The sequence below is a fragment of the Cucurbitaria berberidis genome (assembly GCF_010015615.1).
Source record: "Cucurbitaria berberidis CBS 394.84 unplaced genomic scaffold K460scaffold_2, whole genome shotgun sequence".
NCBI lineage: Eukaryota > Fungi > Ascomycota > Dothideomycetes > Pleosporales > Cucurbitariaceae > Cucurbitaria > Cucurbitaria berberidis.
The window spans coordinates 5,900,314-5,926,731 of NW_024468936.1; the positions used below are offsets into that span (position 1 = coordinate 5,900,314).

Consider the following 26,418-nt stretch of genomic DNA (forward strand, 5'->3'; position numbering starts at 1 on the left):
TCCGTTCATTCTTAGACGCCCGGGGGAGGTTGACCTGCATGGCGCTGACGACTCCGAATTGGAAGTTCCCGAGAGCCCCGCGGCGCTATAAACGAAGATGCGAGATGGTATATAGGGCTGACGAGGGTGTTCTAGTCACGTGGTGATAACTTCTGGTAGCGGGGCGGAATGGATTGAGAGAAGGGTCATAGAGCGCCCCAGTCCTGTGGCGCGCGCGGGGGTTCGAGACAGGAAGCGACTCGATTTGGGATTCGATTTGCTCCAGGCCAGTATATGCGTCGGATCCGCTGTAGTATAGTGAGTGATTTGAGGCCACGGGCGCGTGGTAGGAAGCGAATCTGCGTGTTGATGAACGAGTGGCGAAGTCAAATGGGTGGTGGGCGCGCTCGGAATCTTTTCCCTAGCCAATAAGAAGGCACTGCCAACAGTTTCCACTGCTAAACCTAAAATTCCCAACGCAGGCAAGCTCGAAGGCACTACGCAAGCAGTGCTGAAGGGCATGTTCAATCTTTTGCATCCGGACCAGCATCTCGAATCGTCGTGGGGGCGACGGCGACGGCGATTAAGCGTAGACGCGGGGCTAAGCTAGGTCGTCCAAAGGAAGGGGCTTGGTACCATCGTATCACTCATGACATGGCCTCGTACAACTCAGCAGACGGGCGCCAAAGCTCCGGCTGCGTTGCGACATTCGGAAAATTGGAGCTATTCGGCGTGCAACAGTGCAACAAGACTTCTTGATGCGTGTCGGTCAGGTTGGCCGAAGCTTGTCGTCTCAGTATAACCCAAGGGAGCTAAGCAAAATGACGCCATCACGCGGCCAGCGCCTCTTCAAAAACATTAGCTTGTCACATTCCGGGCCGCCAACGCTGTGAGCGCGAAAGAACTGGTGGGTCTCTTATCGTGCTACATCGAAACACCAACCGGGTAAACGCCAATCATCCTTCCGCCAATAGCCGTTACAAATCAGCGCCATGCTCTCCAAACTCGAGTGTACATTGCAACGAGCACACGTCAAGCTACCACTATGCAGCTCCGTGCCGTTCACGCAGAGACCTCAATTCCAGCCACATCCCCTTCGTCCTCGACGTCCGTGATCCTCGTTCCTCGAGGAAGGGGTCATGGTACTGTTCACCTCGCCCGTGCAGCATTACGTTACACCCAAGTTTTATACCGACACAAAACCTAGTACAGGCTAGGTAGTTCCTACGTGGAATTATGCTGCTGCACAGTATGTCGAGTACTGCAGAAAGGTATTATTGGATTGAGATCGCGAGGCTTGAAGGCAAGTGTAAGATGAGCCAGGGGCTGGGAATTGGTGATCTAGAGGGTGTTGTCAAGGGATTTGAAGAGCTGACGAGTGAAGTTGGAGAGAGAATGGCGGAGGTTGTGAAGGAACGGGGTCGTAGCTTGAAAACTGCCATAGCGTGTACCAGGCCTGGGAATACCAGTCTAAAGCCTGTTATCTGTCAGGAGTATTCATGAAGACTGGAAAGCTAACGGCAACACACCTAGTTATCGTCAAACACGACTTTTGTCCCCGTCGATGAGGTCTGCTGTGCTAAGCCCCTCCTGCCTCCAACCTTCTTCGTCATTGCTTGCCACATTGCCGGGTCCCGCTTTTTCCACGGACATACTGGGTCTCCATCCAGGTGCCTTTCCATGCAATACCAACACTTGAATGCTCGAGGTCTCTTACCAGGTACTTTGTAACCTTCTCCCTCTATTTCCCCTCTCCGCTTCCTTTTCCGCTTTGGCGCTTCGATCCCACTGCCGAACATCCATGCGTCTCCCTCCGCGGCGGTAAGAAGTCTCGAAGTCGATTTGTTGATGTGATTTTGTTCCATGTATTCTTCGAGGTCTCGTTGCCATAATCTCATAACATACTGCATGTCAAGGCGGATCTGTGGTGCCACACAGCACAGTACCCCAATTTTCTGGCCCAGGAGCGCGACCAGACCTCCTTCACATCTGCTCAAGGCCAACTTTCTCAGTTCTTGCGCACTCGTTTGCTTGAAATCCATGCCAGCTCCCTTGCCTATTGATGCATAGTTCTCGACAGACTCTTTCCTTCTCCTGTGTTCCGCTTCCAGTTCGTCTCTCAGATTTGGCACACTGCAAGTCTCATATAAAATCCTTTGTCGCAGTTCTGGTGGGAGTCCAAGTAAGGTAGCTCGACCCGGATACGCACAACCTTCTAATCGCCACGCTGGGTCGCGAAGCCACGGGAGAATCTGTAACTTCAGGGCACGTTCTCTTGCAATTCCCTTTCTGGCCGAGGTCTTGAGAGTCCGTAATGGCGGCTGGCTCCAGATGCGGAGACGGGTCGACTTCGCTAAGTCCCGACGCCGTTTCTGAGCGTCGCGGGCGTTCTTTGCGCGACTCATGGGACTCTGAGTAGTAATCTGATATTGGTGGGTATCCCTTTGATGAGTATCGAGTAAAGAGTTCTTCGGGCGTACGATAAGGTATGCTAGAAGACGAGGAGCTTCTTGTAGTTACACCGTGGTGTAGGTGGATATTGTAAACTAGCTCGGCTCGGAGAGGTAATTAGAGCACGGGCCTTACGCTAAGGGGCGATCTCCCGTGAGTGGGAGTTACGGCTTCACGCGTCGACTGAGCCAGAATGGCAGCTCACCCGTTGCCCGAATATCGTATGCAACGGCAGAACTAAAGTCTCACGTTATGTCATTTGAAATGAACGCAAATACTGTATGGCCAATCCATTCGAACCCTCAACTACCTTATCGACCATCAGACTCAGGTGACGACCCAATTCGTACGACCCTGGAGCCCATCAGAAGTCGGGAATAGTAAGCCGCTAATAGTTATTAAATATGATCCTCTGTCTGAAACGGGCGATTTCTCCCAGGAAGGCTTTCATGCAGAGCTCTGCGGTGCGCTGGCGAGCCTTTTCGACCGAGAGGTTGGTGTATGTCGCAACACTGAACCCAATTACGGAGGCGACACAGAGAAATTCGTCATTAATGTTTGTTGTAGAGCGGTAGCCGAGGGAAGAGGCGAGGTGGCTGTATACGATCCATTTGTTATCCTGCGGTATGCTTTGATACCATTCACAATAGTCTCCACAGTCGTGGAGTAGAAGTTCGTCTTCCCTTATGCTTGGAATGGAAAGTCGATAGGATAGCCCTAGTACGCCGTTTTCTGCTGAAGCTCTGTAGCCAGCTCGTCGATATCCGGTAGCTTCAAGGGCTTGTCTTGGAACTGATAGTACACTTCTCTTGCAAGGCAACCCTCTTGGTGTGTCCAAAGGCATCGATACCAGCCAGAAGCGTAGATTCGATGGCATATCTCACTCACAGAGGCTGTTGAGGAAATCGAAATCAGCCAAGAAACAACGATTAGAACTGCAACTCTTTCACCGTAAATCTCGCGCATGGCCTGGATGCTTTTCTTCTTGTATATTTGTCTTCATCAGAGGTGCCGAGAATGCAGCACAGCGTGTCCACCCGAAATCCCGGAAAGGAGTGCGTTCGTTTTGTGGCGAGAGAGTTAGCACAAAGGCCGTCAACAAGGACTTGTAGCTTCGATAGTTGGCAGTATGGGAGGGAGTAGTCGAAGGGATTGCCTTTGCCGTCTGCCCAGCTGTTACAGGTAAGATAAGAGTCATTCGGACATGGAGAAATGTGTACTAACATATGGGAGATCGCAACATCTGAATAGTTGTTCGCCGATTGATCGTGTCTATTTGGCATACACCTATCAGCTGCATAACAAAGTACATGAGCTACTGCAAAATTCCCTGAATGAGAATTGCCTACATACCTGCGTCGAGCGCGAATATACAAGGACTGTGTGGCGAAGTGGTAGTGGCTCCGAATGTGCAGAGACGGATGTCACGGTCCACAAGTTCAGCTGAATTGGCGTAAAGCTCGCTTGCTCATGCCTGCCTGTTTGTCGGAGATCCGGTAGTGTTTGACCTTGACAAGAATGAGCTGCTGTAGAAGTCGGGACGGGATATCATATTCTGGCCCGGCGTTGTGATTGCGATTCTACAGCGCGGCATATCGGCCATTTCCTTAGCTATCTATGGAAATTGAGGCGTACTTCTCATGGCCACTTCCACGACTCTCCTCTGCTTTCTTAAGGGCTGTCAGGCGTAGTGGAGGCGCGAGAAGTGGGCATGTGGAGAGATTGAGTGAGGGCAAAGAGGACGTATATTATGACACATGGGAATGAAGCGTAGCATGCCATCGTCTAGAGTACAATGGGTGTGGTCTGAACCTTGAACACCTGTGAACTGGCTTCGATAATCTTGATTCACTGGCCATATCACTGACATGTCGGCTTTGCATGGTAGCGCTTGGAATCTCATGGGTCATCCTGCTCATCAGCAGCTCTACCTTGAAAGATCAGTCGTGATTCCTCATTGCTGTTGGAGGCATTGGTAGGGACATTCTTTCCTGCTAAAGAGGAAGCGCTCTATAGCATAGACGCTGAAGCACGAGAAAGGAAGCGAATTGCAAAGGAGCTGAAGAATAATATCAAAGAGCAGAATAGTATGAAGTGAAGGACAATGGAACGTCCAATCAAGTTCCCTTTCACCTATAGTGTGTACCTCCTCCTTCACCTGCCCGTGACGATTGAATAGGCTCTGCTATTGTATCACTAGATAACAGCAGTGAACAGACCGGATGCTATTATTGCTATAGCACAATAGAGACTGACAGGCCGTCGCTAAGTACTTAAGCAGTATCCCCCGACCAGTTTCTTTCTTTCCTTTTCCTCTTCAGACCATTCATTGTTGACACTTTCTGACTACCACCACCTACCCACCAGCTCGTCACGTGCCAACATGACGACCCCTTCCTTCACGTTCGGCGCTGGCGCCACCCACGCTTTCTCGCTTCGGTCCGAGACGGAGTTCGAGTTCCCGGTGAACTCGACTCCTGAGCCGACCATCGAGGAGAGGCACCAGCAGGAGGTGGCTGCTCTCCACCTGCAGCTGGCCGACGTCGAGACGGCCAAGCTCGACCTCATCGCGGCGCTAGCGCGCCAAGAACGAGCCGCGACAGTGGCTCAAAGCGCAGAGGCGGTGGCCCGAAGGGTCATCAATGAGCTCCGTGCCAACTACCAGACGGCCGTCCACGAGAAGACGAGGGCCATGGACGACTACGAGCGAGTCGCCAAGCTCCAGGAGGAGGCGGACGAGCTGCGCCAGACCGTCCAGGAGCAGGGCAAGGAGCTCTCCAAGCTCCAGGGCGTCCACGCCGACACGGTCGCCAACCTGCAATCGTGCGAGAAGCAGGTCGCAGACAAAGACCTAGAGATCGCCAGCCTCCAGGGCTCGAACAACAAGCTCAAGAAGGATGTCGAGCACGAGAAGGAAGCCACCACCAACCTCGAATCCATACTCAAGGACTCCCACCACAAACTCGACCACGCCAGCGACGCCCGCCAAGCTGCCATCAAAGCGAAGGATGAGGCCGAGGCACGCGAGCACGATACCCAGCTGCAGTTCGACGATTTGCGAAAGCAATGGGAGGAGGCGCAGAGCAAGATCGAGGAGCTTGAGCGCCAGGTGGACGCGATCCAAGAGCTTGAACACGAGAACGCGGGACTCATGGACGACATAGACAACCTCCGCGACGAGCTTGAAGACCACCACCGCACCCTCATTGTCAAGGACGAGCGCATTGGCCACCTCGAGACACAATTTCAGAAGGAACGCCAGCGCAACCTCAATGCCGCCGACGCTGCTGATGCCGCTGCCGCCCGTGCAGGTTCTCCAGCCGACGAGCTTCCTACGCCCTTCAGCCCCCTCGGTGAATCACTGCAAGATGAACTCGAAGCTTCATCCGACTACGACGGGTCCCTTTACGAACCGTTCGAAGAGCCACACGAACTCTCTCCTGTCACCGAGATTGCTAGCATCACGCCCGTCGAGGCTGTCTCCGCTCCGACTCTCACTCTCGATGTTGACGAGGCTGCTAGTATTGCGCCCTTTGAGCCTGTCTCCGCTCCGACTCTCACTCTCGATGTAGGCGAGGCCGCCAGTGTTGCACCCTTCGAGCCTGTCTCCGCTCCGACTCTCACTCTCGATGTACACGAGGCCGCCAGTGTTGCGCCTATCCAAACCGCCGTCCCAGCATTCTCCGTGCATGTTGACGAAACTGCAAGCATCACTCCCCTCGAGCGCCAGATCACGACTACAACCTCCTTTACCCAGACCGAGGCTCACGAGCTCACCACCGAGATCCCCCAGCATGCTGCTCTTGACATAGCTCCCGTCGCACCCATCGAGGTTACCTCCGTCACAACCTCTACGCAGACAGCTGCACCGAAGCTCACGGCCAGCATCATCGACTCCGCATCCATTGACGTCCCTTCAATTGAGGCTTTAAAGACGGAGCGCGAGGTTACGGTTACTACTGCCACGCAAACTGCAATCTCGAATCCTAAGATCACCCTCACACCCATGCTGGTCACACACGAAGAATGGCCTCTGGCAGAATATGTCCCCAAGCGTCCAACTAGCAGCGCAGGTGCCCAGACCACCGAGATCGAACTGGCGGCTCCCACCCCAGAGAAGCTCGGCTCCTTCGACAGAGACTTCCTCCATGCCTCCACTCTTCTCATGCTCGCTCACAAGGCCAAAGAGTTCGGCACCTTCGATAGAGTCCCCCGCCTCGCTTCTATTCTCGCTACTGTGTTCGCTGCTTTTCTCACATACATGTACCTGTCGCAGTACATCGAGTTGCAAGCCTGGAAGACTGCTAACGGCGTTGGCTTCCGCCAAGGATACGGCAACATGTACAACCGCGGGGGTGCTTACGGCAATGGACGCTACCTCTTCGGCCTCGTCCCCGTCGCTATGGATGTCGGCAACTCTGGATGGTCAGAGCAGTTAGCTCGCACCATGTCTATGGCCATTACAAGCTTCGAGAATTGGGCTGGCATTACCCATTCGCCACTTTACTGAACTCCACGGTATGATTCACGCTTTTCGACGATCAAAAACGCCACATCCCCAACCCGAAGAAGAGCTCCTGGTCTTGAACACTGTCTTTCATGCGTCTACGAACCACCACGCTCATCTACATGGGACTGTCTGAATATCAGCTTCGAGCATACAGACGGCGTTTATCAAATTGTTTTTGCTTTTTCTTTTCTGGCAAGGCTTGTACTGGAGCTGGGTTCTTCACTGCTTTCTCGATGGTGCACATATTTGCCCTCAGGTATTTCCTTTCACGGTGTTTTGGTCCATTACGACCTGATTTCAAACGACAAAAAGATGAACGATGATACCCCCCATATACCCCCTTTTTGTCCTTTTCTAGCTACGATTTGCTGCGTTTAACGAGATGATGGATCACTTTTTTTTACATAGATGCTTTGAAGGTCGCTACGAAAGCTTTACATGACATGAGCTTTACGACTACGACCAGATGATTGAATATAGACTTTTTCACGCCCAGCTTCTTTTTTTTGATTCCTTTCGTGACGTATACCACTTGCATTTACATTTTAGGTTCAAGGTTCTCTCTTGTGCAACGATTTCAACACATTGCCCTCTCGTCTAAATCTGCCACCCAGGGTAGAGACGATGCGAGAAACTAAATTAAGCAGATATCTCTGGGAAGAGTTCATGGTTACTTAGCTTTAAATGACTTTCAGACTGGCGAAGATACTAGGGAAAATCCTTCCTCATACCATACCCCGTCCTCGGCGTTCTCCCCTCGCATACCGCCTCATCTTAATCCTCGCGTCTCACTTAGCGTAAACTTAAACCCGTCGTTTCGGCCAACACGCTCAGAGCTAGAACCCGCAAGACTCTTAGGAGATACTCAGAGCTGACGTCAATACGATAGACGGGGTATAGATTTCATCATGTGTAGTAAGCATCAATCGAATGGGATTGTTCGAAGTCTGTTAGACGCCTATCCGTTCTTCAAGGAGACGATCTTGAAAGGAAGAAAGGATTCGGGTGTTGGGGACGTGTTCCGGCTGATTGGCTTTCTTTCTCTTGCACTTATTTGGCGTTGGTGGCACAACCGACGATTGTGTCCATGCTTTGACTCTCACTGGAGTTGGGCTCGAGGACCGGCGACCTGAAGTGATGAAGATCGTCGGTTTGTCACCTGATTCTCGGTGTTGTCGGCAACGCCAACTGCCACCGCAACTTTTGGTTCCACAAGTTAGTTCGACTGGCCCTCGCGCAGCACTTCATGGTTCAAGCTGGCATAAGCCAGCTGTCTGGGTGTTTGGATTTCCTGTCGAGATGCAATTGCCTCCAGAAGTTCTCTCCGAGAAGTAATATCGGGTTGCTTGCGAAAGATGGCGAATGCCTCCGCGCCCAAGCCGACGACGACAAAGGCCAAGCTGCAACCACATCCTTAGGACCGAGTTGCCGAATCGGGTGGCTCCGTAGAGGAACAGGATGATCCCCTAGGGTGAAAAGAGGAGCCGAAGTAGAAGTGGACGTGGTTGATTGGGGAACCAACCATAGAAATGGGGGCCGGTTGGTAGGTTGAACCTAGATGGGTGACGATAGCAGTAGAGAAAGTGTCGAAGTCCATGTGCATGCGCTGCAAACTGGGTTCAAGGTCTAACAGATTGGCAGAATATGAGTCGCAGATGAGGAAAACTACGGTGTAATATGTGCTGCAGGTCTGGCCAGGCCGGGAAACGCGTGGTGATGCGAGACTTGAGTCGTTTTCCAGACTTGGACACCGCAGATGCAGCACCTAATGTACTCCTGAGGATCATCGGGAGATTTCTTGCAGACTGGTATGATGAAAACACGTGCTCGTATCTCTAACTGCCTGGCGGGAAGTGCAATCCAAGGGCTGGGTGATCTGGGCCTCCGCGGCAAGTCAGAGTCAGGATTCGACTAATGGGAACCAGCCACGACGGTGTAAGAGAGAAGTGGGAGCCCGCTCCGCGGCAGCAGGGAACATTCCCATAGGCACTAGAAGTGAGGAAACTAGGGAGAGCCTGTTCCCGCCGAGGCCAATGGCGACCTGAACCCACCTGTTCTTGTACAATTCATGCCGTCCGACTCGGTGTGTGATATTGAGGAATCCAGAGTATGCAGACGTGCCCGAGCCGGCCCCAAGTGTCGCGCAACATGGGCTGAAGGGGGTTCCCGTTGCCGTCATGGCTTGTTGTGGTTTGGTTTGAAGAGGTGAGAGTCGGTGAGTAAGTTGTCTGACATGAAGACGCCAACATGGGACGAACGATTCGAGCGGATATGTCAACAAGGAAACGTCACTATTTGTCCAACTAATAACACAGAAGAAAGTCCACAAAAGAAAGTCCTGGTCGCCGTTGGGCCTGATGCACGGAGGACAGGCAGGCCTCGGTGTATTGAATGTATTACGTGTATCGAAACGGGTAAAAATCGGCAGTAGCCAGCAACGACTAACCCCATCCACGGTCCTGTGTGGGCACAAGACAGTGATTCCGGCCCGTATCAAAAATGCATGTTCCCGACTGTGGGTGTGTTTGCTTGGTGACGCTTCCAGGTCGGTGTGGGAGCGACTGTGCTTACCCGCGCTGGCACGCACGTCTTTTTCATAACAGGTCAGCATCCAAGAGGCGTTGCAGCAGGGCTTTCGCTGGGCATCTGTACAGGTTGCGGCCCAACCGCGCCACCGCTGGAAAGGCCTGTCCCCACAGTTTGTGTGCGGTGGTACCCAAAACCGCGCGAAGCCAGCTCGAGCAGTCGATTCTATGGGTACCTGAGGCCGCTGCTCGCCTCGCGCCTCGGAATAAGTAGTAGATCGGGCGCCTCCGGTAGAGCTGCTCTGCTGTTTTCGTCTTCCCTCCTCTCCCTCTGCTGCTTGCTACTCCATCCCCCATTTCACGACCCGGGACCACCACTACTACTACCACTGCCACCACCACCATCGCCGCCTCACGTACCCTGTGCCATCTCTCGTCCCCGCAGCTTTCGTGCGTCGTCGACTTGCTGCCCGACCGATTGACGTGCAGACGCCCACCGCCGTCGACCTGCCTGCGCCAGCCAATCGTGATCCGTCGTTGCTTGTAGCCGGCCTCCCCCAGCTCCCCGCTGACCTCAATCGCGTCTCAAAAGAGCCGCACGCTTCAACACCAAACAGGTGTCTTTCCTGTCGCCCGTACGCCGCAGAGACTTCTGAGAGTGCGCATTATTGCCATATCGCACGGTCCTGTATACTTGTAGATACCTGTCTGTCGTACCTGCCGTATCCACCCACGACAGCTGTGCCCACCCACCCCCACCAACGAGTTGCTGCAACCCACAGGCTACCCTCCCCTACCACACCCTACCATCATACCCTGCTCTTCGGCCTCCCCAAAAAAGGTTCGCCGCAGCCACGCCGTCAAGGTCCACCCTCTGTCACAGGCCAGACGCCCAAGTGCCGGTATATTGGTCCACACCCCGCTTCTGCTTACTCCTGCTGCTGCCTCCAGCGCTCTTCTGGAATCCCTCTGGACACCACAGTCCTCGGACACCACAGGAGCCTTTATTGCCATCCGAGCTGACGGTTTCTGACCTTGGTTACCTTGAGCCCCTCCTTGTCCCTTTCCAGCTTGTCTAGCTTGGCCTTTTCCTTGACCCTGACATCAGAGTCATCTTTCCTTTCCTCTTCTTCCTCCAGAACTCTCTCTCACCCTCTCACTCGCCATGTCGCGGGCAAATCAGTGGTTTGTACCTGGCGATGGCATCGCGAGAGAAGTCATCACGGCCGACATCCAACGTTACTTGGGCCCAGATGCGCTCATCAGGCCCGGCGTAGGCACCGGAGAATACCAGGTCCGGATCTCTCCCCCACTCACATTTGCACCATGCAAAGACTGACAGCCACCTAGGGCCAACCAGGCTACTGGATAACCGCATATCGCACCCTCACTTCGGTACGTCGACGCAGTCTAGCTAATCATGTTGACGCGAGCGCTGACGTAGCCTCAATAGCAAATGATACAGGATCTGAAGATGGATTCACAACGTTGGCAGCAGGAACGGCAACCAGGCGAGGCAGGACGTGGAGGTAGTCATAGTCCTTACGTTCGAGATACCAAGGTATCAAGAGGCCCTGACGCTTCTTTAGTGGCTTATCAGGACTCACGTACACATGCTGCCCGCCAGCATTGGGGTCCCACAAAACCGTACGACCAACATGCAGCGGCCGTGGCCGCGGACCCGTATGAGCAGCCAACCCGCCAGGTGGCACCATCAAGGACCGCCTATGCCACGTCTCCAAGTTATGCTACTAGTAGTGATGTTCATTACACTACTACTCCAACAGCCCCGTATGGAAGCTCCACTTATTCGACTGGATCCTCATCTGCTGCACCCAGGACCCAGCCTGCGGATCCATATTCCGCTTACCAGCAGACTGGTTCCAGGGACTCCAGGGATCCCAGGGACTATGCAACTCAGTCGCCGTATTCTTACTCAGCGCAGACACCCACAGATCCATACGGGCGACAAACGGCACAACCCTCGGGTCAATATGCAGCTCCAAGGTATTTTGGATACTTCGACGAACGTTTTTTGGTCTATCGCTAAACCCCTGTAGTGCAACCGCCGCTCCAGGCTACTACATTGCTTCAGATGGTCGTCGTAAGTCGAGTCTTGGGAACCACGTCCCCTCTTGTTTACTAACCGTCGACTGCGCAGAATATCCTCTGTCGCAACAGCCACAACCTTCGCGAAGTCAACCTGGCGCCTCAAATTACTCAACTCGGAGGTAAGGTCCATGTGAATGCCTGGCCTTATTGTTCTTCCTGCGTCATTGTATGGAGCCCGGAGATACCCTTTTCCTAAATGTCCGGAACCCGAACTGGAGTCTGGCCACCCTACTACTTTAATGGAACCTCTTATGAACTTTTGGGGCCTTTAGGCGTTACGAGCGAAAAGGATCCGGATAGATGCGTCGTTTCTTCAGAACCTGGACCGTGGGAATCCATAACATCTAGTCAGTCCGAAGAGCCGTGGTCTTCCTGTTGCCTTCTGTTTGCATGTCTAATGCCTTGGTGTTAATGTGTGTTGCCTGGGTCAATTTATTTCCTTTCTTTTGCGCCCCGGATCTCGGACTTCAATCTGCGAGTCACTACTGCTGCGCGGACATCTGGTTCATCATGGATTGTTCCTTGCACCCTTCTCGCCCCAAGGGTAGGATTACGGAACTCTGCAGGACATCCAAAACTCCAGCCAGGCCATATTACAACTTGACTGAAGCATTCCATGGATCAACTCATCGAACCACCGGATTTTCCTTTAACGTTCGAATGTATATACCTATGACATAAGGATGCTTCTCCCATGATATGGATGGTTTACGATATGATGGAAACATGCACGTTCTGCATAGCTTGCATGGGCATGAAAAATTGAAACAACTATTCAATTTGCTACATGCTTGACGGTCCAATACTCGATACTCGTGCGAAACTGCTTATCGTCATTTTCATGCTTCTCTAGGCTATCGGGTTTTCGGTGCAATTTGTGTCTTCCGCTCCCAATAAGGGATCCCGCAGCCCACGCGCGATTTAAGTCAATATACCACGTCCCAATTTGATATCAACCAAACTTTGCACCCACTCTTCCCGTTCAGTCCTGGCCAATTGTCTTAATCTCTCTAAGATACGTCCCACGCATATTTACACAACGCCCCTGGGGCCCCCACTTCGCAAATGACTGAATGTCTGCAGGTACGCTTGCATACATCAGGCCACGACATGCTCAGTACGTGTGTCGCTGAGAACCAAAGACCGTGCTATCGGATATACTTGCATGAGAAGATGTTAGGTTCAGCTCATATCCTGATACTACTGCTCATTTCGGAGTTCTGCCTACCATGATGATGACTCGTTTGACCATGCCTGAGTCCTCAATTTGATCGAATAGGTGTACCTTTCCTCACTATCTCTCTACACCATATAGTGTTCTGCACTTAGTTTACATACAACACTAGGACAATAGTACCACACTACGAAAGCCCAATCTTCATGATCGTCCACGCTTTGGCGCTACCCGTTGATCGGCACGGGCACCACTCGTCTACTCCCGAGGTAATCGGACCGTATATGCTGTGCATTTAGTGATGCGCAAAGCACAGCCTGAGAAACGAAGTGTGTGTGTGTGTGTGTGCGGTTGAGGGTATAGCTCGGCGTCGCTGGCACACACCTGCCCTAGACCTCGTACGCAAACGCCTATCGGCAGAAGTCATAGATGCTCAAGGCGCCTCGGTTGGGTTGAGTGTCTCCCTTAGATTATGCTGTCGTTGATCGATGGATACGAGGGGTGGTCCGGCCCGCATGACAGGGCAGAAGTGAAGGGTTTGGAGAGGGTCGATGACGATGCGAATGACGATGGCGGGGGAGGGGCCACCTGGGCAGCGTTGCAGCGGCTAGGTTGGACTGCAACGGTATGGTTAGGGATATTGGTGCGAAAGCCTGTTGTTGTATCGGGCCTTTTGTGACCGCCGGACGGTCAGGAGGCATTGCCTAGGCCTCGTCCTTCACGGTTGAGCAATGATTGACTTGTCGTCATTACTTTTGGTATAGCATTTCGGTTGAACGGTTTATACATGCGCTTAAGAATCATATATCAAGCATCTCTACATCCGGTCTATACGCATACCTGGTCGCGATATCAACATGCACTTGAATGCTACCAGAGAACGTCATCCACGAGCTCTCAGCTCTCTTATTTGTTCTCCTACAGTTTACCCTCATGCCTCTTTCGAAGCATGTACCGAGTGAGTGTGGGGAAAACGTCGCTGGAGCTCCTTCCCTCCTTCTGGCAAAAGTTCGGGCAAACTGCCATGATCGACATCAAAGCTCCGATGCTACTCATCTTCGCACCTCTTTCTACCGAACCCCACAGTGATGTTCTCTCATAATATATCCGAGGTCATCTTCGAGTCTTTTTGTTTTTCCCCCAATCCTTCGTCTTATTAAGCTTGGTCTTCTTACTAGCTGGCCTTGGTCCGGTCCTGGTCGAAAGCCATGTACATCATGGTGCCGCACTCTGCTCAAAGGCCGCTGTCGCGTGCTCGCTTCAGTCAACAGCTATCATGTATGTCTTGCAAAACTACGTAGTTTTAACGCTTTGGAGCCAATGCGCGTTCGCGGCTCACAGTTTCGCAAAACGCAATGACACCAAGAGTTTCGCTACCAATCTGTTGCACGAATCCCTAGATTGGTTGGATAGGTTCTACGACAATGAAAGAGGCTATTTATTCAGTTTGGATTCAGAGGCGCTGACACATGTAACGAGAGAAAGTGTGTGGTATGCGGCAGGTTTGCTGGCGCGAAATGAGGTGGATGATGTTGAGCAGGCCGTGCGAATCGTCAGCAACGTCATTGGTGCGCAGTTTAAGAATGAGAGCGAGCAATGGTAAGTGACATCTGTGATAGAACTGGGTCGCAAGGGAGCCAAGCATTTTGTCATTTAGAGAACTCACACCATTAGGTTTGGCGACTATCAGATCTACCCCGAGGAACCCTCGGTAGGAACCGAGCAATACCTACCCCGTATCTACAGTTCATGGGACCCAAATTGGCGAGGCTTCATTGGCACTACATTCATCCTCATTCTTGAAGAGTTCTCGCACCTGATCCCGCAAGACATTCAGGAGTACATGCTGGAAAGTCTCTACAACACCACAATTGGAGATAGCTACCGCGTTGGTGGCGTTGACCATGATAATCTGTACCCTGCATATAGCAATCCTTCGATCATGCGAGCTCTTGTATCAGGATGGGTGGGCCGTAGAATCAACGATTCGAACATGACGACTGCCGGCGAGGCCGACGCCAAAGCTATAATCGATCTATTTACGCGCGATAACACGCTTTCTGAGTTCAACTCAGGGACGTACGCCGGAGTGTCATTATTCGCACTGACGCTTTGGGCCAAGTATATGCCCGAAGACAGCCTTATGGGCCAGCATGGAGGAGAAATGATCCGCCAAACATGGACTTCGTTGGGACAGCTATATAACGCAAACTTGAAGAATGTTGCCGGGCCTTGGGACCGAAGCTACGGCTACGATATGAACAAGTATCTGAGTATTCTGGCATTGCAGATATGGACGCTAGTTGGGAAGGAGAATGCCCCTGTCAACAAAAAGGTGAGTGAGATTTCAAGCCAGAATTTGGAGCATTTGGAACTTCAACAGTGCGAAAGCTTCCAGCTCTCACCATCGGCAATCCTCACTCACACTCTCTAGCCATACGCGATGGGTCACAAAAACGACTTCTCCATCTCCCCACTCATCGCAATCCTCGCACCGTTTCATAACACCCTTGTCCCTGAGGAAACACTTTCCTCCTTACTCGGGTTCCCTGGCACCCACACTGTAAAGACATCCGCTTTCTCTCCACCATACGACACCTACCCTCGCAACATCACTGCTTGGATATCACCCAATCTCACTATCGGCGCCGAGTCGTTTGCCGAGAACGTGATTGGTGGTCCATCGAAAAACCCGAGTAGTTTTAATCCCGCTGTTGTTCAATGGGCGAGACGGGATGGCAGTGTAGGATGGCTGAGTTTGTACGCTCAGGTTAAGGAGTTGGATGTCAAAGTGGGTGAGTGGACGCTAGAGCTGAATTATCCGAAAGGGAATGTGAGCAGTGGGTTTTCATTCTTGGTAGGCACAAATGGATGGAATGAGAGGAGGGATGTGAGTAAATGGGAACATGTCGAGGGCGTCAAAGTCAACGTTACTGGCAATGTGGACACGAATTATACAGTGACATTCAACGGACTGCGCAGTGGGGCGAGAGAAACTATCAAGTGAGTACTGTGAAGGGGAGGTGCGATTATATCTCGATGCTGATTACATGCTGCAGTGACTTTGAGTTCTGGAACTTCACATACACCATGCCTCCGAGTAGCCAGGAGATCCCGCGAGTGCAACTAGATTTCGAGCTTGCTTAGGGAGAAATATGTCGAGGCTGGTCATGCGCGGCAGTCCAGGTAACTTCAATGACTATAAGTATGAAATAATGAAGAGCCATGAAATCCTAAAACTGTTTTAACGACGCAAGAATATTTGGCACATGATTATAACCCGCAGAAGCGATAGTTGAAATTCATCGCATGCCTTATCGTTCCTTCTCATCCCATGCTTATTTCTCTCATACATTCTTATTGCCTGTTTCAAGTAGATTTTTCTTCAACATGATGTTATTGTGTCCTCGATTGGACCAAACTGCCCTCTATATGTTCCTTCAATCCTGCGAAAAAGATACCAGATTGAGGAGCGTATCGTCAGAGTTGATGGCGGAGATAAATTGTTTGGGCTTGGTGCACCAGTGAAAGCGTCAATACACGATGCAGAAGTGCTGGGCAAATCTGATCGCACTCGATGCGGCTAGTGCGATCTTGTACGATGAATGACGCGCATGCACGGGATCGCGGGAACACGCGCCTCGCGCTTGATGCTCCCCGTACTATCCCAACTCCAGCATCATACCGTCACAACGATACAAACGAAAACCTACACTTCATTGAAAAGCTTATTCCTGCCTCAGTATGGCCTGAGACGCAGTATGTCCTCGCCGGCGCCGAATTTCGCCTCCTCTCCGTTCTCCATCACCTCCCCGCGCCGCATCCCCAAGTCGAAGTTTACCTACAAACAGCTTCACCAGCTGAAGTCCTACAGCCCGCAAACACCTCTCCGCGTAATCGCACACGTCGACCTTGATGCCTTTTACGCGCAATGCGAGACAGTCCGCCGCGGCATCGACCCATCAAAGCCCCTCGCAGTCCAACAATGGCAGGGCCTTATAGCGATCAACTATCCTGCACGCGCGTTTGGGCTTAGCCGGCATGTCACAGCTACTGAAGCTCTGAAGCAATGTCCAGATCTTATTCTGCAACACGTCGCGACGTGGAAGGAAGGCGACGAGACATGGGCATATCATGAGAATTCGTTCAAGGACATGGCGACGCATAAAGTAAGCTTGGATCCATATCGAATGGAGAGCCGGAAGATCTTGAAATGCATAAAAGAAGCGCTGCCGGAGAAAGAGCAGCGTGTGGAGAAGGCAGGGATTGATGAGGTGTTCCTGGATTTGAGCGCCCAGGTGCATACCATTCTCCTGCAGAGGTATCCTGAGCTAGATGGGCCCATACCGTACGATGACCCGACGGAGTACCTGCCGAAAGTTCCGACGACGGTGCTGGATTGGGCTGCTGATGCGCTCGTTGAGACTGGCGAAGAGAACGGAGAAGATAGGGATCCAGACTGGGATGATGTATGCATGGTCATTGCCTCGGAGATTGTGCGGGACGTAAGGAAGCATATCAAGGAAACACTTGGATACACGTGCTCGGGAGGTGTGGCGAGGAACAAAATGCTGTCCAAGCTGGGTTCAGCATATAAGAAGCCGAATCAGCAGACTGTGATCCGCAATAGGGCGATTAAGCACTTTCTTTCGGATATGAAATTCACAAAAATCAGGATGCTAGGCGGGAAATTGGGCGACGAGGTGGTTGCCATGTTTGGTACAGACAAGGTGAAGGACCTCGTGGAACAGCCGTTGGATCAGCTGAAGAAGTTGGGTGACGATACTGGGAGCTGGCTGTTTTCAACTATACGTGGTGAGGACCATAGCGAGGTGAATCCCCGAACGCAGATCAAGAGCATGCTCTCAGCGAAGTCTTTCCGGCCTACCATCAACTCGTTCGAGCAAGGCGTTAGGTGGCTGCGAATCTTTGCCGCTGATATCTTCTCGAGATGCGTTGAGGAGGGCGTGTTGGAGAATAAGAGGAGGCCAAAGACGATTAACCTGCACCACCGGCAAGGTACGCAGACAAGGAGCCGCCAAGCGCCTATACCTCAGGGCAGACCGCTCTCCGAGGCTATCTTGTTCGATCTGGCGAAGAATCTCCTTGCACAAGTAGTAGTCAATGGGCGGGCCTGGCCTTGCTCCAATCTATCCCTCAGTGTAGGCGGTTTCGAAGACGGCATTACGAACAACAAAGGTATCGGTGGATTCCTCGTGCGAGGCGAAGAAGCCAAAGCCATGATGTCTACAGGCCGATCAGCGAGCGGCGGTGAACCACCTGCAAAAAGAAGAAGAACGAAAGGAAACATTGCGAACTTCTTCGGTCCACGCGATGACAAAAAAAAGGACTTTGATGCTGCAAGGGCGGTGCTGAGGACAGCACATAGCGAGTCGACACGAGAAGAAACGGAAGATGATCTTATTGAGCACGAAGAGGAAGATCCATTCCAAGATACCAATGACGATAATGACGCAAGACCTTCTACGCCCATTTCAGATCGTCACGACTCGAACAACGACCTCCACGGACCCAACACACCGCCCTCAGCGCAACCGCAACTCACTACCCACTCACCACCATCCCACCAGCATGATCCAGACATATCTCATACGCCAATATCACGCCAAGAGCCCCCCTCACACCAAAAAACTCTCGACACATACTTCTGCGCACAATGTAATCTCCGCTTGCCGCCCAATGAGAAGGCTGAACATGACGATTACCACTTTGCTCTCGACCTATCAAAGGAAATGCGGCAGGAGGAGAGAAATCCACCGGCTCTCGCTGCACAGACTGGGAGTACGCTTCCCGTCGGTCAAAAGCCGAGTAAAGGGAGAGGACGGCCGCCGGGCAGTGGTGCGGGGAAGGGAGGAGGGAGAGGCATGGAGAAGGGGCAGGCGAAGTTGGCTTTTGGGCGGGGAAGTTGATGTTGAATACATAATGAGCTTATATACCACTGTACTCTTTGTCAGACTTGTTCGGTGCTCAATTTCGTGTAGTTTCTTTGTGTTGTCAGATGGTTGAATGAGGTTGAGAGTGATACCATGGTTGGACGACTTAGAATACCGTGTCAAGTGCTGGCGTGTATGCAACATTTCCAATTCTATGTCGATGTAGCCATCTTAATGGAGGGTGTTGCTGACCATCCATACCCTTCAAAGTACGCAGCTGGCTTCAACCTGCCTTCCAGCACTCTACAGGTTTCCACCATCAACAGGCCCAGTAAACTTCCTTCGCCCTGTAGTAATCCAAAAAATCAGGCTGACTAGCATCACCGCACCCGTAGCTGCTGATGTATAATTCATGTTATCGCTATCCACAGGAGTCGCGCTCGGAAAATTCGCAATGACGCAGATAAAAGCCAGATACAAGAAGCCGATAATGTTCAAGATAATGCCCCATCGGCCAAGCGAGTAAGGTCCTTCGAGGCGCGTCTTCTTGCCGGTGAAGTGGGCGAGGATTCGGGATAGCAGGGGCATTAGGTAGGAAAGATCTAATTGCGTGTCAGTGGACTGTGTTTCAATCTAGGATGCGTGACTTACAAAATCCTTGCGTGGCAATGGTGACAATTGTGTTGAAGCCTGTTGTGGTTCCGAAATAGATGGAGTTGAACGCCATCTGAACTACTGCAGTCAAGATGATAGCAAAGACTGGCACTTGTCTCGACGAAACCTTGCTAAGCAGCCCAGAGAAAGGCAGGCCGTTGTCGCGAGAGAATGCATACACAGCTCGCGACCCCTCGGCCATTAAACTGTTTGCGCTGACCAGAGCAATAACTGCGATCATTGAAGCCAATGTCGATGCTCCGGCCACACTGCCCGTTGAGTGGTACATGATCTCGATGACGGGTACTCCAGTCGCCGTAGCTGCAGTTAAGTCGAGGTCACCAATGCAGAAGCAAAGCGCGATGAGCCAAATGAATCCCGTGAAGAATCCAATGTACACTGACATGACGATGGCTCGTGGAGCTTGCTTCCGAGCGTTCTTCATCTCTTCGGTCATGTGCGATGGTGCATCGTAGCAGCACATACCTGAACAGGACTAAGTCAGTACTTCATTCTTGTGGTTTTCCCAGTGGATTACCTACCAAAGGCGCTTTGTAGCAGGCCCAGGCATGTCGCAAACGGTGCACTCCAGCCAGTGCTGTTCTGGAAGTCACTGAACACGTAGCTCGCCGATTGCTTGTGATCATTCTTGGCCAGGATGGTAACCAGACACACAATAAACGAGAGAAGGTTCCAGGCGAATATTGCCTTGGAGAGCTTGTTCAGGATATGCGGAAAGAATGCGTTGGATACGGCAGCGATGAACGTGATGAGATAGGCGATTAAGACAGCGTGCCAGCGCTGAATGGTAAAGCCGTAGTTGAGCTGTGCTGTCCCGAGCACAAAATTTGCAGCGACGTTATTGTTGACTGCGCCCATGCAGATGATACCGATGAGCATGAACCATCCGCAAAGATAGCTGAGTCCTCTAGCCCAGCGGGTCGGCGCGAGGATTGCCACCCAGCTATACTGTCCTCCAGCGACCGGATATCTTTGCAAGTTAGCGGGATGGCTGAATGTTGGGTAGTATACATACGCGCTACACATCTCGGCCATAGAATACGCAACCGCCAAAGTAACCAAGCAGACAGCAACCCAGCCCCAGATCATGACCGGCGGTCCTCCAGATTCAAGGCCGATAATGAATACGCCGCTAAGTGCGGTCCAGCTGGTAATGATACTAAAGGAGAATCCGATCATGCCGAGCAATCCAAAGCTACGCTTGAGCTCTGAGGTGCGATTAGTAGACTTTGCGCATAGACACGTCAATCTGCTCACCGTGGGTATATCCCAGCTGTGCAAGCACCTCATCATCACTGCTGTTACTGTCATCGATCACTTTTTTCTCCGGGTCGGACACCAGGTCGGATGCCATTGGGACGACTAGCTGGTCCTAGCGAAATCGATTTAAAAACTGATATGTAAGACCCAGAAGCATTGACGCCTTCGCAAGCTCAAGAAGAAGGATCGAGTGATGTACGAAAGCTGCATAGTTATATCAATATCATCTCGTCGATCTATCGCTCGTAGCAGTGGAGATGACAGGCACCATTTTGAATGCCTAATCTGCTGCATGGTCGCTGATAGCAAATAAGCACCAGCAGTCGTTCAGGGTACGAAGATAGATGTCATGACCACTTCAGTATGCAGACTGACATGCATGTCTTATCAGAAGTTTGTTGTGTATTCACCATTGGTCAAGATCGGACACAGCGACCCGGCAAATAGAAGTGGGGTGGTGCATTATAAGCTGACCCAAGAGGCAATCCCGCGGTCGGAGATAATGACTTTCCCATATAGTGGACCTGCATACACACATGCTCTTACGTTCGCTCTTGAATCGATATTTGTGGAGATGTAGAGGGAACTGACACGGAAGGTCGGAAGGAGATGGCTGGGGTTCCTACCTAGTTAGATAAGGAACTGCATGCCCGCCACGCCCTGTACCACGAACGTCACACTACTTTGTAAGCTTCGTGAGTTCGATAAGTTTCAGATACAACTATAAATACTGCTTATGCAAGATCAATTTAATGTTTAGGCACTTTCCTATATTGACTTCGGGCCAATATGCGTGCTAAGGTTCATCACCCCGCACATGGGTACTTGGATCAACTCTCTCTCTCTCTCTCTCCCTCCTTCACACCCGTCAACGATTCCATGTAACAGCTGTCAGTAAACACACCTAGCAAGGAAGTAGACAAAGAGATACTAGTAGCAATGAAATTTCACACGCCAACACCTCCGTTGACGATGAACGCTCTCACCGCCTCGTTATGCGCCTAGCCCAAACCATACTCAACGCAGGTACCGTTTTGTTCCAAGCATTGCTTCCAGGGAATATCCTCCTATCATCCAGACGTCCTTTTTAGCCATCTTCTCAATATTTTATAGAGTTTTATAATCGTCCGAGCCTCAGAATGATATCCCAAATCTCCACATCCCTCCCCTACCCCTGGCCACACGACTCGTCCCTGCACCCCAGTACATCCGCCCTCCTAATCATCGACATGCAACGCGACTTCCTCTCTATTGGCGGCTATCTCGACTCCCAAGGCTACTCGGTCGCGCGCTTCCAGTCCCTCATCCCGCGCCTCGTCTCCCTACTCTCTACCTTCCGGCGCGCGGGATTCCCAGTTTACCACACGCGCGAAGGACACGCGTCGCACATGGCGACGGTGAGCAGTAGGGAGACGCATAGAAGTGCAGTAAATGGAGCGCAGATAGGCAGTCAGGGACCCCTGGGCAAGTTGTTGATTAGAGGGGAGAGGGGCCATGATATCATTTCGGAACTACAGCCTTTGCCTAATGAGCCTGTCATCGATAAACCTGGTCGAGGAGCGTTTACGAATACCGATTTGGAATTCTCGTTGAAAGCTAGGGGGATACGGAATCTGGTGGTTTGTGGGGTCACGGCGGATGCGTGTGTTAGTAGTACGGTAAGAGAGGCGAGTGATCGGGGGTTTGATGTGCTTGTGGTGGAAGATGGAGTGGAGAGTGTCAGTGATGAATTGAAGAAGTGGAGTTTGGAGGCTATGAAAGTGGAAGGAGGGTTGTTTGGGGTGACGGGAGATGCTAAGGCTGTCAAGGAGGCTGTGGAGAGTTGGATGAGCAGCAGTAATGCTAACAGCAATGGATATGCCAAAGAGGGCGTGGAAGGGTATGACTCGCGATGGTACTACGAGCAAAACAGACGAAAGACATGAAAACAGAAGAGGATCGATATCACGTTGCAAGAGCACAGTGCGTTAATGTGTGTATATGTGCATTGACTATACTAGCCAAATGAAGACTCTAGGTCTCTTATCATTGAACCGTCCCAGACCATAAACATAACGCCGTGAAGACCGATAGCCGTGCCAAATCATACCCATAAACAATGTGTCGTGACCAACTGGACCATCCTTGACCGAGAGCCGTGGACAAATCGACCAAGGGCGACGTTGAGTCGTGACGAGAAGAGGAACTGCTTAACCACCGAAACCGTAGAGGGTACGGCCCTGGCGCTTGAGCGCGTAGACGACGTCGAGGGAGGTGACAGTCTTGCGCTTGGCGTGCTCGGTATAGGTGACGGCATCACGGATGACGCTCTCGAGGAAGGTCTTGAGGACACCACGGGTCTCTTCGTAGATCACTACGGCCATGTTAGAATTGTTGCGGCGCGACATTAGGGTTAATGTAACTTACTAGCAGAAATACGCTTGACACCACCACGACGAGCGAGACGTCGGATGGCGGGCTTGGTGATGCCCTGGATGTTGTCACGGAGGATCTTGCGATGGCGCTTGGCACCGCCCTTGCCGAGACCCTTGCCACCTTTACCGCCTGGAGAGCGACGTTAGCATACCATGTCGAGAAGGGAGCAAGATGTAGTGCAGCGAAGAGGTCGTCGTGGTGTGCAGGTGAGGCGTTCTCGCCATGCACGATGTGGTGGGGCGACGCGTTGAGGCTCAACACCAAGCGCGACGTCGGTAATCGCGCGATAGCGGCAACTACGACAACGACGACGACGACGACGCGAGGCGATGCGACATGTGACAATGAGGGGAGATGAAGGTGCACTTACGTCCAGTCATGTTGGAAAAGTGTTAGTGTTGATGGAAGTTGATGAAGTTTAGTGTAGACGCGTTGGGCGTTGGCTGCAGATGTAGTCGTGGGTTTGGGTGGAGAAAAGACGGAGGAAAAAGAAGAGAAGAGAAACTCGAGATAAAGCGGGCAGGCGAGTTAAATAGGCGGGCGGGCGCTGCGGCTGCCTTAAGATCACACCAGGGCGCTAAGCTGCGTTGGGCCGGGCAGGATCATGGAAAATCAAAGGCTGCCCCTTCAGAAAATCAAAATCAAACATGCTGGAAAGCAGCACTTCGAAAGAGCGTCAATGTCCTTTGCGGGCGGGCCGGCCTGGCTGTTGCAGTTGGCAGGGTCCGTGGTCTGTGCGCCCGCGAACATCAAACACGAACGCGCAGTACACGACCAGAACGCCAACCACTGTTTCTTCTGCAGAATTCACCAGTACGGTCGAATAGCCCTACAAAGTATCTAATAATACTCGTAAAGCTTCAATACATCGCTTCAAGGCCTCAGAACGTCCACATCTCCCGCAATGCTGCCAAACGCGCGCCAAGAGTGTCTCTGTAGCGCGTCTTCTATAGCTTCACACCGCCCTAACCTTCAGACCTCACTACACATCTCACTGGCACGTATGAACGAGTTTCTAAAGGCAGATTTCGATGAGAGAGTCGTGCGCTAGACATGTCTTGCGAAGACGCATTCAAAAAGACGGCCTCTGCTCTTACCCTACTCACCCAAGCTTATCTTTCCACGACCCCAAGCCCACCCTGAGCTTTTATGCCAGCCACCTCTCCCTCACACATGTTTGAGTCCTCTGTGAGACGAGAGGGACGGCACTATTCCTTGATACACTTCCGAGAAAAGGAAAGTTGAGATTATACAACAAGATTCATTTCGCATACTATTCAATCAAACAAAGGCATAGGACAGTGCCAGAAGGTGCCCTCTCAATCTACTCATCTAACAAAACGTCCCGAGGAGCTAGCTAGTCCACCCACTGCGCCTGCCAGTTTCCCGTTTCCGCCTTTAATATTTACGAAGTCTCCTCGTTGACTTCCTTCTCCGTCGGCTCCTCATAGACTGGTGGGTCGTCGTATGCGGGGAGCTCAGCGTACTCTACCTTCTCGTCGCGAAACTCGGGCTCCTCCACAGCCTCCTCCTCTAAAGCGATCCTCTGGTAGCTCTGACCTCGGACCTTGGCCATAGTAATGGCGATGAGGCAACCTAGCGCCATACCAATGAGGTAGGTGAGCGTACCGGCGAAGATACCAATGAGAATCGGAATAAGAATAGTAAAGAAAGCGCGGCGGATGAACATATGGAAGCGTTGACCGTTGTGGCCGTGTCCGTGGTGGCCCATATGGTGAGGACGATGATGGGGGCGGTGATGAGGGTTACCAGGATGGAAGCGGTGCGGAGGCTTGCCCTCGATCGACTCGTCCTCCATCGGGTTGGGATGACCATGTCCGTGTGGTCGCTTGTGGCAACCCTTGCCCATCTTCTTCAATTTGTCGACCCTGTCCGCTACGATGCTCTTCCACTTGCATAACAGTGGCCATTCCTTGCACTCCTTCTTCTGGTCAACCGGACTAGCATCAGTAGCCTGTGCGGCCTCGAACGATGCGATCATAAGACGGCCTTGAGAGTCTTTGAGCAAGTTGATGGTGAGCTCCGGAGGATGGACAGCGGTGCCCTCGACAGATGTGATTTGGAATGTCATAGGAAGCAGCTCAGTTCCCGCTTCAGACACGGTCTCGGCGCCATTGTAGCGGAAGTGGTATCCCGTAACGCGGAGGCGTAGGCCGTCTTCGGAGTTAGGATCGACCTGGGTAACATGGAAGGGTTTTGTGAAGTAGCTGAAGGAGGGAGGGTATAGCTGAACACCGTCGATATTGAGTGAATGTTCGAGAGTGCCTACTCCAAAGTCGAGGAGCTATAGAGGTCAGTCAGGGTTCTTGAGAACTTCTATCCGCAGACACCAAATCCAGACGGGTCTACTGAGCCCGTCGTCCGCTTCCCCACCATGTCGCGATAAGGCTGCGGGGATCCTCGAGGTACTTACAAAGGCGTTTCCTACGTCCGACTTCCACTTCAGCGCATCGCCTTCCTGCGTCGCAAAAGCGCATCCAGGGCACTCGAGAGTGACTGATCGCTTAGATGGGTTGATCGCAAGCGTCTCCAGCGCATTGTCGTCCCCGAGGTCGGAAGTCATCATAGGAGGAATGAGCACGGCGCTGGCGGCCAGCGCCAGGTTCGCAAAGACGCCCAGCTTGCTAGGAGGCATCATGAGGTGCGTTATCGGAACAAGTGGTTAAAAGGTCAAGAGATGTTGTAGAAACGAAGCGCGAGGAGGTCCAGGACAAAGGGAAGGCAGTGCTGGGCCTGGGGCATCACAGCCGCGTCATCTAGCACGTGACGAACACGTTATCGAACTATTAGCTATCAATGTCGCACGCAATGAAACACACGACGGAGCACATTAGTGACTAGCTACTACGCGTCACCGAAATAATTATTCAATAACCATTTGCGAAAGGAGTGCTCCGTGCTAATTCTTTTCCCTTGAGCAACCTTAGAGCTTTCTCGTCAAACTTCTCGCGGGATCACGGCGAAGCCCCTGAGCAAGACGAAGACAGCGAAACAGTCCGTACGCACGCGCGACGTTCGAGAAACACTGCCCCTCTCGGGAATTACTGGTCGCGCCTCCAAGGGCTAATATAGCGGGACCTGGCATAACAACCCCCAAAAGCGGGTGCAACTGCCGCTGGATGACATGTGTACACTCGACACTTAACGGGGCGTAATACTAGCCCCTGGACATTTTGGTCGTGGCAACGAGTCCCACTGGTAACGATATTTGCGTCCGTTAGCCTGTTAGGGCGGCTACTACTATCCGTGTCGAAAACTGGAAAGATGGCGATAGATGAAATGCATTAATAGTAAACTAATCTACAGATCTCTTCCTAGTGCGTTTGTATTTATCCGCAAGAGACTTTCCAGTCCACGCTCGTCGACATGTACCAGTTGAAAAATGGATGTGCCCTTCAAATT

The 26,418-nt window shown here is 52.0% G+C and overlaps 11 protein-coding genes across 11 annotated transcripts; 5 read left to right on the forward strand and 6 right to left on the reverse strand.

Moving 5' to 3' along the window:
- Positions 1-1,321: 1,321 nt before the first annotated feature.
- Positions 1,322-2,601, reverse strand: K460DRAFT_85628 (uncharacterized protein). The gene is made up of 2 exons (XM_040938758.1): positions 1,509-2,601; positions 1,322-1,456 (listed from the first exon to the last, which is right to left on the reverse strand). Exon 1 carries the CDS (start codon positions 2,382-2,384, stop codon positions 1,509-1,511), a length of 876 nt encoding a protein of 291 aa, XP_040791695.1. The 5' UTR covers positions 2,385-2,601; the 3' UTR covers positions 1,322-1,456.
- On the reverse strand, positions 2,602-3,370 carry K460DRAFT_85541 (uncharacterized protein). The gene has a single exon (XM_040938757.1). The coding sequence runs from the start codon at positions 3,305-3,307 to the stop codon at positions 2,819-2,821; it is 489 nt and encodes a 162-aa protein (XP_040791696.1). The 5' UTR covers positions 3,308-3,370; the 3' UTR covers positions 2,602-2,818.
- A 1,752-nt stretch (positions 3,371-5,122) lies between these two features.
- On the forward strand, positions 5,123-6,940 carry K460DRAFT_279170 (uncharacterized protein; the record flags this gene model as incomplete). The annotated part of the gene is made up of 1 exon (XM_040928308.1): positions 5,123-6,940. One exon carries the CDS (start codon positions 5,123-5,125, stop codon positions 6,938-6,940), a length of 1,818 nt encoding a protein of 605 aa, XP_040791697.1.
- A 1,633-nt stretch (positions 6,941-8,573) lies between these two features.
- Positions 8,574-9,433, reverse strand: K460DRAFT_365040 (uncharacterized protein). Its single transcript, XM_040933107.1, has one exon. It carries the CDS (start codon positions 9,117-9,119, stop codon positions 8,841-8,843), a length of 279 nt encoding a protein of 92 aa, XP_040791698.1. The 5' UTR covers positions 9,120-9,433; the 3' UTR covers positions 8,574-8,840.
- Positions 9,434-10,630: 1,197 nt separating this feature from the next.
- K460DRAFT_278097 (uncharacterized protein) lies at positions 10,631-11,515 on the forward strand (the record flags this gene model as incomplete). The annotated part of the gene is made up of 4 exons (XM_040928224.1): positions 10,631-10,759; positions 10,816-10,860; positions 10,919-10,994; positions 11,055-11,515. The coding sequence occupies 4 exons, from the start codon at positions 10,631-10,633 to the stop codon at positions 11,513-11,515; spliced, it is 711 nt and encodes a 236-aa protein (XP_040791699.1).
- Positions 11,516-13,828: 2,313 nt separating this feature from the next.
- On the forward strand, positions 13,829-16,005 carry K460DRAFT_385044 (uncharacterized protein). Its single transcript, XM_040935522.1, has 4 exons — positions 13,829-14,350; positions 14,426-15,086; positions 15,186-15,754; positions 15,811-16,005. Exons 1-4 carry the CDS (start codon positions 14,028-14,030, stop codon positions 15,896-15,898), a joined length of 1,641 nt encoding a protein of 546 aa, XP_040791700.1. The 5' UTR covers positions 13,829-14,027; the 3' UTR covers positions 15,899-16,005.
- A 426-nt stretch (positions 16,006-16,431) lies between these two features.
- Positions 16,432-18,711, forward strand: K460DRAFT_365045 (DNA/RNA polymerase). The gene has a single exon (XM_040933108.1). The coding sequence runs from the start codon at positions 16,513-16,515 to the stop codon at positions 18,679-18,681; it is 2,169 nt and encodes a 722-aa protein (XP_040791701.1). The 5' UTR covers positions 16,432-16,512; the 3' UTR covers positions 18,682-18,711.
- Positions 18,712-18,819: 108 nt separating this feature from the next.
- K460DRAFT_365048 (GABA permease) lies at positions 18,820-20,906 on the reverse strand. Its single transcript, XM_040933109.1, has 5 exons — positions 20,578-20,906; positions 20,336-20,528; positions 19,842-20,290; positions 19,297-19,785; positions 18,820-19,247 (listed from the first exon to the last, which is right to left on the reverse strand). The coding sequence occupies exons 1-5, from the start codon at positions 20,672-20,674 to the stop codon at positions 18,949-18,951; spliced, it is 1,527 nt and encodes a 508-aa protein (XP_040791702.1). The 5' UTR covers positions 20,675-20,906; the 3' UTR covers positions 18,820-18,948.
- An 813-nt stretch (positions 20,907-21,719) lies between these two features.
- Positions 21,720-22,629, forward strand: K460DRAFT_375846 (Isochorismatase hydrolase; the record flags this gene model as incomplete). The annotated part of the gene is made up of 2 exons (XM_040934813.1): positions 21,720-22,416; positions 22,598-22,629. 2 exons carry the CDS (start codon positions 21,720-21,722, stop codon positions 22,627-22,629), a joined length of 729 nt encoding a protein of 242 aa, XP_040791703.1.
- Positions 22,630-22,769: 140 nt separating this feature from the next.
- On the reverse strand, positions 22,770-23,122 carry K460DRAFT_277691 (histone H4; the record flags this gene model as incomplete). The annotated part of the gene is made up of 2 exons (XM_040928195.1): positions 22,770-22,933; positions 22,987-23,122. Coding segments are annotated over 2 exons (300 nt in total), but the record flags the coding sequence as incomplete, so codon positions are not given.
- A 949-nt stretch (positions 23,123-24,071) lies between these two features.
- K460DRAFT_304994 (uncharacterized protein) lies at positions 24,072-25,720 on the reverse strand. The gene is made up of 2 exons (XM_040929993.1): positions 25,430-25,720; positions 24,072-25,300 (listed from the first exon to the last, which is right to left on the reverse strand). Exons 1-2 carry the CDS (start codon positions 25,652-25,654, stop codon positions 24,401-24,403), a joined length of 1,125 nt encoding a protein of 374 aa, XP_040791705.1. The 5' UTR covers positions 25,655-25,720; the 3' UTR covers positions 24,072-24,400.
- Between the last annotated feature and the right edge of the window lie 698 nt (positions 25,721-26,418).

What these genes read in the sequence shown, in the direction of transcription:
- K460DRAFT_85628 (XM_040938758.1), bottom strand. Translation starts at nt 2,384, where the DNA reads ATGAGTCGCGCAAAGAACGCCCGCGACGCTCAGAAACGGCGTCGGGAC.
- K460DRAFT_365048 (XM_040933109.1), bottom strand. Translation starts at nt 20,674, where the DNA reads ATGGCATCCGACCTGGTGTCCGACCCGGAGAAAAAAGTGATCGATGAC. An exon ending in ACAGCTGGGATATACCCACG is followed by an intron (nt 20,529 to 20,577) that starts GTGAGCAGATTG and finishes ATCGCACCTCAG; the next exon opens with AGCTCAAGCGTAGCTTTGGA. An exon ending in CATTGCCACGCAAGGATTTT is followed by an intron (nt 19,248 to 19,296) that starts GTAAGTCACGCA and finishes ACACGCAATTAG; the next exon opens with ATCTTTCCTACCTAATGCCC.
- K460DRAFT_365045 (XM_040933108.1), top strand. Translation starts at nt 16,513, where the DNA reads ATGTCCTCGCCGGCGCCGAATTTCGCCTCCTCTCCGTTCTCCATCACC.
- K460DRAFT_385044 (XM_040935522.1), top strand. Translation starts at nt 14,028, where the DNA reads ATGTATGTCTTGCAAAACTACGTAGTTTTAACGCTTTGGAGCCAATGC. An exon ending in AAGAATGAGAGCGAGCAATG is followed by an intron (nt 14,351 to 14,425) that starts GTAAGTGACATC and finishes TCACACCATTAG; the next exon opens with GTTTGGCGACTATCAGATCT. An exon ending in GGGGCGAGAGAAACTATCAA is followed by an intron (nt 15,755 to 15,810) that starts GTGAGTACTGTG and finishes TACATGCTGCAG; the next exon opens with TGACTTTGAGTTCTGGAACT.
- K460DRAFT_304994 (XM_040929993.1), bottom strand. Translation starts at nt 25,654, where the DNA reads ATGATGCCTCCTAGCAAGCTGGGCGTCTTTGCGAACCTGGCGCTGGCC. An exon ending in CGGACGTAGGAAACGCCTTT is followed by an intron (nt 25,301 to 25,429) that starts GTAAGTACCTCG and finishes TGACCTCTATAG; the next exon opens with CTCCTCGACTTTGGAGTAGG.
- K460DRAFT_85541 (XM_040938757.1), bottom strand. Translation starts at nt 3,307, where the DNA reads ATGCCATCGAATCTACGCTTCTGGCTGGTATCGATGCCTTTGGACACA.
- K460DRAFT_365040 (XM_040933107.1), bottom strand. Translation starts at nt 9,119, where the DNA reads ATGACGGCAACGGGAACCCCCTTCAGCCCATGTTGCGCGACACTTGGG.